This window comes from Protopterus annectens, chromosome 5.part1 (genome assembly GCF_019279795.1).
Source record: "Protopterus annectens isolate FY-2018-M chromosome 5.part1, PAN1.0, whole genome shotgun sequence".
In the NCBI taxonomy this organism is placed as follows: Eukaryota; Metazoa; Chordata; order Ceratodontiformes; family Protopteridae; genus Protopterus; species Protopterus annectens.
Genome location: NC_056736.1, coordinates 537,526,386 through 537,541,273, shown reverse-complemented (window position 1 = coordinate 537,541,273; position 14,888 = coordinate 537,526,386). Strand labels below are relative to the sequence as shown.

Sequence of the window (14,888 nt, the reverse complement as noted above, 5' to 3'; positions counted from 1 at the left end):
ACCATTGGGCTAGAAAGTTAGGGCTTGAGTAATGTTCCCAGTCTATATTTGGGTAGTTGAAGTCACCCAATATGATGATGTTTGGAGATACAGTTATACCCTCCAGTGTCTTCAGGAAGGCTGTGTGGGGTTCCTGAGTTTGAGAAGGTGGCCTGTAGCATGCTACAATTTGTAGAGCAGTTTTGCCTATGGTTAGTTGCACCTGGATGGTTTCCAAAGCTTCGTGCGTTGCCACCAACCTGGAGGTGTGGGTTTCCTTTATGACTATGGATACACCCCCTCTTTTTGTGGTGTGGTCCAGGTTTTGGGGCCGGAACGCATGATATGAGGTAAAACCTAATAGTGCCGGGGTGCTCTCAGGAGCCTTGAACCAGGTTTCAGTTACAGCACAGACATTGATGTTCTCCATACTGAGAAGGGCCTCGAGTGCATGCATTTTGAGATTTAGACCTCTGGCATTGAGCAGCATTACCCTCAGTTTCTTCCCATTTTTGTTTTCTAGGGTGGTAGGTTTAGAATTTGAGCCCTGCCTAAAAAAGGCACTATGGGGGTGGCAAGAGCCTTAGTCAATATCCAGAATCCCAGGGGTGACAGGTGCAAGCTGTCCCTTGCGAAGCAGCGTGGCTTGTCAAGCATGTCATCCCAGGCAGACAGACACTGGATCCCCTTTGAATGACACCAGACATTAAGCCAATTGTTAAAGCTGATCATCTTGTCTCTATATTGTGGCATCATTCTTGGTGAAGGAAGGATACTGCTCAGGGTCAGGGTCATACCTGCCTGGGCTACATAATCAGAGAGCTCCTCTATGTCTCTTTTCATGTAGTCCAGGGAGGTACGTCTCAGGTCGTTCACACCAGCATGGACAATGACTGTGTCATATTTGTACTTGCCGTGGAGTGACCCGAGTGCTTGTGTTATGTGGCGGATTCTAGCGCCTGATAGGCAGCTTACTGTGACCCTCTCCTTGTTCTGCCTGGTGAGTGGGACGTCAGTGTGTCTGACTATGGAGTCACCTATGACAAGTATGTTTGGTGTTGTATTTGGCCTTAAGGGCTGTGACTGCTTTGCACACTGATTTTGTGGTTTATGTGTTGCTTGTGGGGTGTCTTGAGGTAGCAGTTGTTTGGGTGTCTGCTTTGGAGGCCTCTGCTGTTTAGGTAAATTTTTACTCAGAGCCTCCGAGTATGTCTTTGTGTGTTTATGTGTTTGATTCAGTGATGTGGTAGCATTATGTGAGGCTGGTTTTGTGGTGTGTGTAGTTGCCTTCTCCTCCTGTCTGGTCTTGCCAGTCCTGAGTTGAGAGAGCTCAGCCTCCAGTTTGGCTAAATAGCTGCATCTCTCGCAAGTATTTGTGTTATGTGGGAGGAGGAGAGGGTTGTCTGTGTACATGAGGCAGTTATAACATTGCCTCAAGATTCCCAGATTCACCAGCTGGACCGGAGAGGAGATCCCTGCCCATACCCTGATAAAACCCCCTCAGATATAGCCTCTTGTTTCAACAGATATTTTGAAACCATTGTGAAGCTGACCACTACTTTCCCCTCTTCAAACCTAAACTCACCAGACCAATATACTACTTATTCTAAACCATCCCCACCACCATCTTTTTCTTTCAGTCCCATACCCACACGCACCATAAAGAAGCTGCTTCATAAACTCAAACCCTGCTCCTGTGCTCTTGACAACCTACCTCCTGAATTCCTAAAAATAACTGTTGATTCCATAGCATACCCCAGTAGTATACTAATCAATAGATCAAGCCAAGAGTCTTATGCACCCAATATCAAAAGCTTACATTCTGCCCCTGCACAAAGGTGGCAAAAATTCCGACATCTCAAACTTCTGGCGAATAGCCATTCTCTCCCCTATCTCTAAAATAGTTGAAAAATGTGTCCACACCCAACTAATCAACTACTTAATCAACACCCAACTACTCACCCCTACCCAACATGGCTGTAGACCAGGCCATAGCACAAATACAGCCCTCATCTCCTTTTTGGATACAGTAAATCGAGCATGCAATTCAGGTCTGATCATCTCCTCACTCTTCCTCGACCTTTCAAAGGCATTTGATACAATTTCTCACCCCATTTTACTCTCTAAACTTAATAACCTAGGTGTCTCACCCCCAACCTTAAATTGGTTCTCTAGCTACCTTTCTGACAGATACCAATCAACCAAATGGCAGCAATCCTCTTCCACCTTCTTAAAAATCTCCACAGGTGTCCCCCAAGGCTCAATATTGGGCCCCCTACTATTCAACTTATTCATCAACAATTTCCATGAGTCACTAAGACAGGCTGACATAATACAAAATGCAGATGATTCAACAATTATCTGCACTGCAAAAACCCCTTCTGAGCTTCAACTACTAACCCAAAATGCCTTCACATCCACCGAAAAATGGATGTCAAATAATCACATCGCTTTCAACCCAAACAAGACCAAGTGATTCTATTCACTCCCAAAAAAAACCACCCCTGAACAGGGCTGAATTCTCTATTCTCTCCCAAAATAATACCTCCATAGAAGTTGTCGCCAGTACTAAACTGTTAGGAGTTACTATTGATGAAACCCTAACTTTTGAACCTCACATACTCAATAACATCAAAAAGACACACCAGAAACTAGGTACCCTCTACAGATATAGCTATTACCTAAATAACAATGCCAAAAGAACACTAGCCTCTGCCTTCCTACTTCCATCCCTCCTATACGGTGCTGCCATCCTCATTAATATACACTCTTCACTAAAAAACAAACTTGATATATGCTACAATAAAATATGTAGATTTGCAACAAATGCTAAATCCTCATCACATCACTGTTCCTCACTGCAACAACTAAACTGGCTTGAACTTCCACTCTATCTCAACTACCTCCACTTAATTACTGCACATAAAATAATATATAAACCAACAGCTTGTCCAGCTCTCTCCTTTATATTAACTCTGTACCATCCAAACAGACAACTTAGATCTGAAAACAAAATTCTACTTAAAGTCAATAAACCTCAACTTCCAGCTGGCCAAATGCTTTACTCCTTCACTACCTCCAAACTTTGGAATAACCTCCCAAACTCAATAACCTCCATCTCATACCCTGCTCTCTTTAAAAAATCTCTTAGACAACACCCCTCTATCTGCTGGTTACGCCCAGGCCAAAATAACTCCTCTTCTCACTACTCCCGCTCTCCGGGGCTACAGGTATGCACTCTTAGCAGGTCTGCAGCCATACCTATGACTGTTACTACACTGCGTAGACAGACCACTCTCCGGGGCTACAGGTATGCACTCTTAGCAGGTCTGCAGCCATACCTATGACTGTTACTACACTGCGTAGACAGACCACTCTCCGGGGCTACAGGTATGCACTCTTAGCAGGTCTGCAGCCATACCTATGACTGTTACTACACTGCGTAGACAGACCACTCTTCGGGGCTACAGGTATGCACTCTTAGCAGGTCTGCAGCCATACCTATAACTGTTACTACACTGCGTAGACAGACCACTCTCTGGGGCTACAGGTATTCACTCTTAGCAGGTCTGCAGCCATACCTATAACTGTTACTACACTGCGTAGACAGACCACTCTCTGGGGCTACAGGTATGCACTCTTAGCAGGTCTGCAGCCATAGCTATGACTGTTACTACACTGCCTACACAGCTTTTAAATGAGTGTAAATAATTGTATAAGATGTTACTGTTTTTTCTGCCTCCCAACCAGTAATGACTATGGCAGCTATATGACCAAAAGAACATGTTAATATCATCGATGGACTACCATAAAACTGCAATGTAATTGCTAATAAAACTGTAAACTGTGCTACATTTTTGATATTTGTATTTTTGACATTTGTAGTTCTATAATGTTGACTTTTATATGGAGCTTTTCTCTCCGGGCCTCCACTGAAAATGGGCTCAACTAGGCCCAGTGGACTTTCCCGGTAAATACATGCAATAAATAAATAAATATTGATATCTGTAAGTGCTGTTTATTCTACAAAGCTACTAGCCAACTCTGGGAGAATAGAATTACGCTGCCTGTATGGTAACATTTTGGAAATGATTCATATCTTTAAGTGCTGTTTATTCTACAAAGCTACTAGCCAACTTTGGGAGAACCCAATGCAATCAGTATGAAGGAATTCTGAAATGTGGTTGAGTGAAAAGAGCACTATTTGGAAAGGATCAGTGTGCAGTATTATATTTACAAGATTATTTGCTAAGAAAAGTATTGGTTGATACAGAGTAATAATGGTTTGTTTTCTGTTATTCCCAGTAGTTTTGCATGAATGTACTTGTATATTTATTTTGTAAATAACCCTTGACTAATAGATTTTTTTTTATTACTGCAGGCATAGCACATTGTAGTATACATTAATCTATCTCTCAAAAGGTGACTATATTACAAGTGAACATGAGCTGTTAACACTCCTTATATCAATATACATGTTGATGTTAGACATGATTTAACTATCCACTGTAAATATTTTATAATGACTTAAATTACAGTTGTATTGCATAACACTTCTACTTCACTTATGTTTACCTTAAAATTGATAAAAGTCTAAACATTTACAGTTTTGAAGTGCTAATTGACAAAGCCCAAAACCTATAAGTGTAGAATTTGAAGCATTCATACTGTATATGTTTGTCTGGATGTATTTATGGATTTGTTTGCATTTGCTTACAAGTAAAGTCTGACCGGGTTAGAGACCCTTTTCAGTGGAGACTTGAGGATAAAACCTCCAAAAAACTGGCAATCAGTATGCAAAAAACACATGTACATATAAACTTATACAGCACAGATGAACACATTTACATATATGGCACACAGAGAAAATAGAACATTGCTTAATGCTTATTTATAAGGCAAAGAACATAATGCATAATAGTAGGTAATATTATAGTAGTAATTTTAGATTACATGAATTGGCAAGGGACATGAAATATATTTAATGCAAATGGCAATAGAGCATTTCACATTTTGAAAGAATTGAGAAGAGCCTGTCATAGTGCAGTAGAACCCATCATCTTCTAGAAACAAATGCATTATTATTATTATTATTATTATTAGAGTAGTAGTAGTAGTATTTTGAGGAATTAAGTTTGTAAAAGAGGATGAGTTGGGGTTAAAGAAGTTTAAGTTAGGAGTACAGTACAGCAACAGTGAGAGGAACTTAGAGATGAATAACCACAGGCATAGCAATTTTATTAAAAAGAAAATGAAATTTAGGTGATGTAGGTTGTCAGAGATAAAGGAAGTTGATGAAATTTCAGCGGTGTGTAAGCCATTTGAGATAGAGGAGGTTTATGGAAGGGGAGAGGTACAGTGATAGATCTAGGTATTGCTGAAATATGATTTTACTAAGTATTGAATAGGTTAAGTTTACTGATCTTTAGATGGAGGTGGCTTGAATGTACTGACTGTCAATGCCAAATGCATATGTTGCTAAAGTATGTCATCAATAATAATTTTATGAAGTAAGAAGATAAATTAGGTATTTAAGAAAATTAACATTTTTAATGAAATAATTCCATAAATGTTAACTTTACAATACACACACACACACACACACACACACACACACACACACACACATCTCTTGCTGTGTGTGTGTGTGTGTGTGTGTGTGTGTGTGTGTGCATATTATATATATATATATATATATATATATATATATATATGTATACACACACACACACACACACACACATATATATATATATATATATATATATATATAGTTACACTTTATAATCTCGAAATATGGAAATGTTGAATTTCAGTATTTCAAGACTATAAAGTTGAAAGTGCAGCTACACAAAACTGTATAATAGTGAATGCGGAAATGTTGCATTCGCTGTTATGTGTACACGTACGTGACGTGCGGTGCGGTTTGTGGATTTAGCTGGTGTTTGAGGTAAGTGTTGTTTTTGTACGGGCATTGGGTAGGGATTTTAGTGTGTGTGAGTGTGTGCAGTGGTGAGTTTTATGTGTTTGTGTGTTTAATGCAACCTCGGAGTTAATATATATAAGTAGGAAGGTGAGGGGGACTTGCCCTCTACATGGTGGATGCAGGGGGGCTTGGCCCCCTGCTTTTAGAAAGATTGTGTGTGTGTGTTAGTTTTGTTGTGTTTCTGTGTGTTGTTTTTTTTTTTTATAGTGTCGGCAGGTAGGTGTATTTGTGTTTGTGTGGTGTAGTGTTTTGTTTGTGTTACGTTTGTGGTTTGAAAGTTCATAGTTTTCAAGTTTCAGGTTTTTGATTTTTCTGTTTTATAGTCTCATCATACTGAAATTCATTTCAGTATGTTGAGATTATAAAGTGAATATATATATATATATATATATATATATATATATATATGTGTGTGTGTATACACTATAGATTTAGATCTGTGTGTGTGTGTGTGTGTGTGTGTGTGTGTGTGTGTGTGTGTGTGTGTGTGTGTGTGCGCGTGCGTGTGTGTGTGTGACGCATATTGAAAAATTTAGCGTTAATGGAATGATGATATAACAGCTGTCATCTTATTAAGAACTAAATATATTAGTTGTAGCTCATCAAATCTGTGGGCATGGGGTAATTGGCCCCTGCTGAAAACATGCTGTTGAGTATTGTGCATTCTGGAGCTAGACAGTCATAAATTTGAATGCAGATCAACGTTTACAGAACTCTGGAAAGCAGAGGCTAAGCAACCTGACCATTAGTTTTCAGAAAGACCATCTGACACAAATTTATCATGGTGTCAAGCTTCCAGAATGAGTGAACAAAATAAGTACAAGGTGATTTGTTCAGGGAGTCTCTCACTAAAGATAAAATCATAGATTAATCAGCCACGGAACACTAAGGCCACGGTGGTGGTGCTGCGGTAACGTTGTCGCCTCACAGTAAGACGCTGTCCATTTCAATTCTCAGCTAGAGCGTCTTCTGCATGGAGACATGCGTGAATGGTCATACCTTCGTTGAAGGTTGTGCTTCAGGGCTGGTAACTCGGCACATAAAAATCAACTACCAATCATTAGCAGATCGAAGTTCCGCTGTGGCAACCCCTAACCAGGAAAAGCTGAAAGACACAAACAAATCAGCCATGGAACACTGTCTGGGAATAAATCACAGATATGAGAACTGTATTCCTTTATAAAGAAAATAATGCCCATAATTCACCTGAGGAACAATTTAAATTAAGTAGGAAGCCCCGGAAGTCTAATATACAAAGATGTACCTGTAGCTGTGCATGAGTGATGCAAGAATTTAAGGAGATTAAAATCAATATTCATAAAGAGCTTAGTGTGACTTTCTTACCACACTGCTGCAGATGGTAGCATCTTTCTGTCTGTCACAGGTGATGAGTTAATACAAACAGTTTAAGGATTCAGTGATGTAGCATACCTGCCGGGCACACTCCCATAAATTTCTATCAAAATGACAAGAAAGTTTTATTATTATAAAGATAAATCAAAAATGCAAAGCCATGCATGTAACTGTCTGTAAAAAGTTGTGTTTAATGTCTGTGAAATATAACTATTGGTAAGTATACATCTGGAGTGCATTCAATGACTTCATCTGACAATGTTCCCCCTGCACTGGGAGTTTTAATGTGGAAGACTTTCAATAGCTATCTTATATATAAGTAAACACAACAAAGCACAAACTACAACACAATACAGAAACTTCTGTTCAGAATTCTGCAACTTAGGAGCCATATATAAAATATGCACTTATCTGATGACAGACAGTGATATAGAGAAAAGTACCATATAGTTCAGGTTTAAACAATAAATGCCAAGAAAAGCAATTAAAATGTAACTGCATATTTTCCACAGTTACTTCATTAACAATGTACTTCACTGCTTTTTTTTAACTAGTGCCCACATGGCCAAATAACATTGTATGGTGTTTCTAGTTTGTAAAGTTAACAAAGGCCTGAAAAGGGTCCTTCACATAATAAAAAAATGATGTTGTGAAAAATACACTGGAACACTCAAATATATGGGCTAGATATGCAAACTATCCCATAAATAACAGTGGTAACAGTGGCTGTCTTTATACAAAGCATTAGTAAAAAAATACCTTGACTAACTGCTGACCTCATGAATTATGTCTACAGGTGCAAGATATGATATACAAAACAATCATTATATACCATTTACTATGAGTTTGTAAGTCCACCCATAAAAAAAAAAAAAATACACTAGCATCTGATCTATTCAAATCCTGGACAGAATCACCAACATAGCTCCACAAATTATACAACCCTGATGAAAGCATATCTGTTTGATCTCCTCCAAGACTTCTCTTTAATTATTTTTGAATCCAAAAACAAATGCCATACTAGCATATATCATGGCATATATACACTCAAATCCAATCCTGACAAATCCAGCTAAATGACCAAGCTTATAAAAATGTGTTTCTATCTTACCATTTATGATTACAATTAAGGATGAGCTCCCAACATACCTAGCCCGTTACCGTACAAACCAGTCTCTCTCTGGAAAAAGGTGAAATGAGAAAGCTACTGGTATTTTCACTGAGTGAAGCAAAACAAAAAGAAAAGTTTCATCAAACCAGCTTGTGCAAGCCCTGCAATTGCTGCCATATGTCCTTTGAATAAAAACAAACATTACAATGTATTCATGAATGTGCATGACTATTGTAATAAGTTGCTAAATAGCTAATTAATCCCATATCACCAAAGTAACAGTAACTCTGAAAAGATTTCCTGCATATTACTAAAACGTGCATAATCAATTAAGATATATAGTCAACTGAACAAATACTGACTACTGATTATTTTGAAATAAGAACATTTAAGCAAAAAGGAGCTTACCATTAAAATATTTTCTGTGAATCAATCTTGAATGATATAAATTCTGTGAAAAGTAACCTAAATAAAGACGATATCTTAAAGAGCTATTTACATATTCATGAACTTAAATATTGAATATACTAATTTTTTTGTGATGTAAAGGGTTCAGATTTCATTTAATTTTCTTTTCTTTTTTTTTTTTTTTGTGGGGGTGTCTATTAAAGTTTTCCAGTTATCTTTGTCTTCTTCTTCTTCAAAGATAACTAGCTGTAGTTCATACATCTCATATTTGCACAAAGGACATAGCTTCTTCAATCATATTAAAAATGTGCACATCTTTGGGAAAAACAATTTGAGTCTTACAGGATACAAGATGTGTGTCCTGGTGTTGTGCTGTTTAAAAGTCTATGGCAGGTGCACTAATCCAAGGACCTTTTTCAGGAATGACCAAGGCCAAAATGGCTTGTATAATAGTTACAGGTAAAGTCACATGAAAAGTTACAATATATAACAGCCATGCAGACAAAGGGCCAACAAGCTCTTATCTTTTTCTTGTTTTTTGTAGAATAGTCAATGTCAAATATGTCAATCCTATTTCCATTTTCATGTGTACATTTGAGCAAGCAAATTTCAACACCAGTATAAAAAAAATGATAATCATGCATCGTGGAGGGATGACATATGCGTTCCTTTGTTGGCAGAAGATAATCCTTCTTGCAAATTAACTGTTTTTGTTATCCACGTTATCATATATGCATGACATTTCGACTTCTATTTTTCAGTGAGATCCCAAAGATTTTATTATTTCTTTTTGCTCAATTTTCAAAATATTGTACTTTATCAAGAAACAGTTCTGACTTAAAATAATTCTCTTTGCCTTTTCTTTGATTCTCCCTTCAATATAATTTTGAGAAGTTGCTATGCCAGTTATTTGAAAACCTCATTTCCAAATCATGTTTTTAGCTATCATAAATAAAATCAGTTTAAAAATCATGTTTTTAGCTATCATAAATAAAATCAGTTTCATATTAAAATTGCTCAGTTTTTCAGTGATAGTTCCTGAGTAGAACTTTAGATAGTGTAGCACTTTTTTTACTGAAAAGGGCAGCCTGTGAAGATTTTGGAGAAGACATGCTGTTCTAAGTTATGCAATCACCCAATAATGGGGAAAGCCCATAGAAAATATTTTAAAAGTTCACTTTCTTCAACACAGTTTGATAATATACCTACAGACTGAGTGACATTTTTTCTTCTAAAAGTATGAAATGTTCCAAAATTATAAGGACATATGAGTAATGGACATCTTTATGACTCCTTCCTAATTATATATGACTTAACAATCATATTCCATTTGGATGCGAGGTACAAAGTTTCCCCACAATCATCCAGTGCCTGCAAGAAATGTTACTACATGAACCTAAGTTCTGTGCATACCTCTCAAATGTCTAGAATTTTTGCAAAATGTTCAGATTGTTGCCTCATATTTTTAACTGTCCCTCATAAAATTTGCAGTTTTGTGGCGATCATTAAGGAGTAAAGTGACTAAATAATGACATATATTTGGAGTTTTATACTTCTTATTCTTATGAAAATGCATGCTAATGCAAAACCTGTTACTCTATCACCTTTCTAAATTTGTATGAATAATATTTAAACAACGTCCCTGATTTGGGGCCTTTGTCCCATTCCCATTATTTTTGGCTTTGCTCAGAATTCTTTGCTAAGAAGTTGAGAGGTGTGGTTCAGTGTTCCATTTGTAAGATAAGCTTTAGTGACTGTGTTCCATTGCTTTAGATATTAAAGGTAACAATATAAAAGTCTATATCATAACACTTTATCTGATGCAAGACATGGCTTTAACTGAATTCTAAAAGGTGTGCTAAATTGTATTCGTATGTTGGTGTGTTTGATATCAGCTATTTGCACTGAAAGAGTGATGAAGATGATGAACATAATGCAATATAAAGAGCATTGCAGTCGATGATACATATTTTCCTGATAAATATGATATAATAAAAATGTTAGAAGTGACAGTAAGTGTTGTATAAGCTGTTTGAGCGTCATATTTTAAACTGATTTACATCTGCCTTTTTGTACCCAGTTTCCTGATGCTGCTGATATCACCAGCCAGATGGCATTACTCAACATAGTGGAAACCTATTTGAACATTACAGACTACACACGTGGACAGGATAATGCCACAGAACACAGCCTGCACCCTCCTCATAACTACTATGCTATGTTTTATAGCATTCTGATCTTTTCTATTATATTTGGAAATGTACTGGTATGCCTTGCAGTGATAAGGGAGAAGGCACTACAGACCACAACTAATTACTTAGTGGTTAGCCTGGCTGTGGCTGACCTCCTTGTGGCAACGCTGGTCATGCCCTGGGTGGTATACCTTGAGGTAAGTTTGGCTCTATGTTACTGAGATGAGATTTGCAGAGCATGGTCTAATTAAATATGAATATGGCAATATGTGTGTTATTGTAAGACATTGTTATGCTTTGAAGCACAATATGAGATATAACACAAAGCTGAGATCTTTACACAATTAAGATTTAAAACTATAGTATACAATAGCAAAGCATTTTGTGGAGAAAATGCAAACATAAAAATATGAAACCATTACGTTTATGCTACTGCTGTTATAAAATAGCATTAGTGTAGTTATGTCACATAGATTGCTAATACTTTTTTCAGGTTGTTGTCTAATTCCATAATTTATTCAGGGCCCTGAGGAGGCTGCACAACTGCACATTAATGCATAATTTAAAGTCCATAAGATTTCTTAATTTTTGCAGTATATAGGAAAGAAACATGGTGAGCTATCTCAGGCAAAAACAGTATGCCACAAATGCACATCTGAAATAGGTCACAGTTGGAAGCCAAAACATGTCGTCCCCCAACAGCCAAAGATGATGGACTTGGACAGCAAATCTTATGAAACTCCTAAGATCTCCTGTGCTGGAGCTCTGACTCCTCACTGACTATGTTATAGACCCCAGTGAAAGTGTTAGTTCAGTTTGTTTCTGCAGCACATTCATGCCTTCTGGTTTATTTACAAATAGAAATGCAGGAAAACAACTGCATTTATGATTCTGTTTGCAAATAACAGGGCTGTGTTTAAATTTAAATAAATGCATGCTTTGCTAGCAAAAAAATGCAGTGATAAGTGCTTCTGTGATTGATACCAAACAAAAAGTCTAGACTGCACTTCCATGATAATCAGTTGATTGGCCTGTGAATGCCTGAGTTTGCTACTCACCTTATTTTGTTTTTGGGAGGATCTTGGCTAATAGGAGGCTTGCCATTTTTGTTCGACATTTATATACTGTTTTATGAAGCTTCTCCCTTCATTGCTGTCCAACTGTGTAGCTGACATATATATTAGTTTGAGAGTCTGCGGACTTGTTTGCCCAAAAAGCTGTACAGGGGGAGCTTACCCTATGCAAAAAAATGTTTTTTTTTCAGTTAGTTTAGATGGGATGTAGGTCAGTTGCTTTTTTAAGCAGCTGTGATTAATGGGTGTTTTTTCTTAAGTTATCATATCTTAGTCTTTCACATAGAAGCATAAGAAAAAAACTGGTATAATTATTTGGGGATCCCATCTATTTTTTTTAACTAGTACTTCATACCTGAGCATTATCTACTGTCAATCATACATTGAATGACAATAGAGAATGACAGTCATTCATTCATTGATCAACTTATGTTGAGTTTAACTACCTTAATAAGCATCTATTCCATAGTGCTAATGTTAATTAATAAAATGAGGAAATTGTAGACTTGAAAAAATGTATATGTGTGTCTTACCATGTGATGTGATAAATATCTCAATGGTACATTTCATTACATTTATGCTTATATTATATTTCTGAGTTGTCATAGTAAATGGACAATAATCTCAGTTGGCCCACGTGGCTATTACAAATTTAAATAAACAAGACATCTTATGAAGGAAAGTTATGTAGAGAAGAGAGCTGAAGTATTAAAGGGTGAGGGAGATGAGATCAAATTTGGTCACAATAGCTCTGACTTGCTGAAAGCTGCTGAACCTTATCCTGTTGGGATAATGCATATACCAATAGCCACCATGCATATACCACAGTTAATCAAATGAACTGCTTTGCTTCAATAGACTTAGCATTAAATGCAGTAATGTCTGGTTTGTGCAAAATATACATTTCCATAAAAGATATGTCAGTATAATGTAGTTTTCTGTTTGTATTATGGTGTGGAAAAATGTCTTTCACTTATCGAATTCAGAATGTCTTTTACTTGCTTTGGTCAATGTGACCAAATAACCAAGACACTGTTTTAACATTGTCAGGTTATTAGCCTGGCACAGTGTACAATTTGTGATCTATATTATCTTATCTAGTATATTACTGCACACCAGAGTCAATGCCTAAAGCCTTTAGTCTACACAAGTCTTCCCCCAATAAGTATCACCTCAATTCTGTGCTGCTGTTCATGAATTCATTCAATTTTGGGTAAAGTATGTTATTGTACCTCATGAGTTTGAAGTGGAAACACTCATTGATGAGATGAAAACCATGCAGACATGGTAAGAGTATGCAAACTACACAGACATTAGTTGGAGGTCAGGATAGAACCCTGCAACTTGGGCTTAGGATGGGAAGACCTTAACCATTGTGGCAACATTTCCAAGCTGCTATAATTGAGTGTGTACATTAACATGATAAGATTATATGATAGAAATATAAGTAACTGACAAATTGAAAGATATTTATCTACGGATTTAAGAAAATGGGTGTGTCAACCTGACCACTTCTTCTTCTTCTTTCGGTTGCTCCCGTTAGGGGTCGCCACAGCAGATCAACTGTTTCCATTTCCTCCTGTCCTCTGCATCTTGCTCTGTCACACCAACCACCTGCATATCATCTTTGACACATCCATAAACCTTATCTTAGGCCTTCCTCTTTTCCTGTTACCTGGCAGCTTCATCCTTAGCATCTTTTTCCCAATATACTCTGCATCCCTCCTCAGCACATGTCCAAACCAATGTAATTCTGCTTCTCTGGCTATGTCTCCAAACCTTCCAACCTGGGCTGACCCTCTAATATACTTATTCCTAATCCTGCCCATCCTCGTCACATCCAGTGCAAATCTTAACATCTTCAACTCTGCCACGTCAAGCTCTGACTCCTGCCTTTTTGTCAATGCCACTGTCTCCAACCCGTATAACATAGCTGGTCTCACTACCCTCTTGTAGACCTTCCCTTTCACTCTTACTGGTACTCGTCTGTCACAAATTACTCCTGACACTCTTCTCCCACCCACTCCATCCTGCCAGTACTCTCTTCTTCACCTCTCTTCCACACTCACCATTACTCTGAACTGTTGATCCCAAGTACTTAAACTCATTCACATTCGCCACCTCTACTCCCTGCATCCTCACCATTCTTCTATCCTTCCTCTCATTCACACACATATATTCTGTCTTAGTCCTGCTGACCTTTATTCCTCTTCTCTCTAGAGCATATCTCCACCTCCCCAGGGTCTCCTCCACCTGTTCCCTACTCTCACTACAGATCACAATGTCATCTGAAAACATCATGGTCCACGGGGACTCCTGTCTGATCTCATCTGTCAACCTGTCCATCACCATTGCAAATAATAAAGGGCTCAGAGCTGATCCTTGATGTAATCCCACCTCCACCTTAAACGCATCCGTCACTCCCACCGCAGACCTCACCGCTGTCACACTACCCTCGTACATATCTTGTACCACTCTTACATACTTCTCTGACATTTTCGACTTCCTCATACAATACCACAACTCCTCTCTAGGCACCCTGTCATATGCTTTCTCTAAATCCACAAAGACACGATGCAACTCCTTCTGACCTTCTCTGTACTTCTCCATCAACACTCTCAGAGCAAACATCGCATCTGTAGTGCTCTTTCCTGGCATGAAACCATACTGCTGATCACTAATCATCACCTCCCTTCTTAACCTAGCTTCCACTACTCTTTCCCATAACTTCATGCTGTGACTGATCAGTTTAATCCCTCTGTAGTTACTACAGCTCTGCACATCAC

General features: G+C 37.8%; 1 protein-coding gene across 1 annotated transcript in view; it reads left to right on the top strand.

The window, feature by feature from the left end:
• Window positions 1–14,888, top strand: part of DRD3 (dopamine receptor D3) — a 1,635,526-nt gene that overhangs the window by 414,526 nt on the left and 1,206,112 nt on the right. Inside the window, exon 2 of the mRNA XM_044073157.1 lies at window positions 10,918–11,226. Within this exon, the coding sequence (XP_043929092.1) occupies window positions 10,948–11,226 (279 nt within the window). The 5' untranslated portion in view covers window positions 10,918–10,947. The remainder of the gene's footprint in view (window positions 1–10,917; window positions 11,227–14,888) is intronic.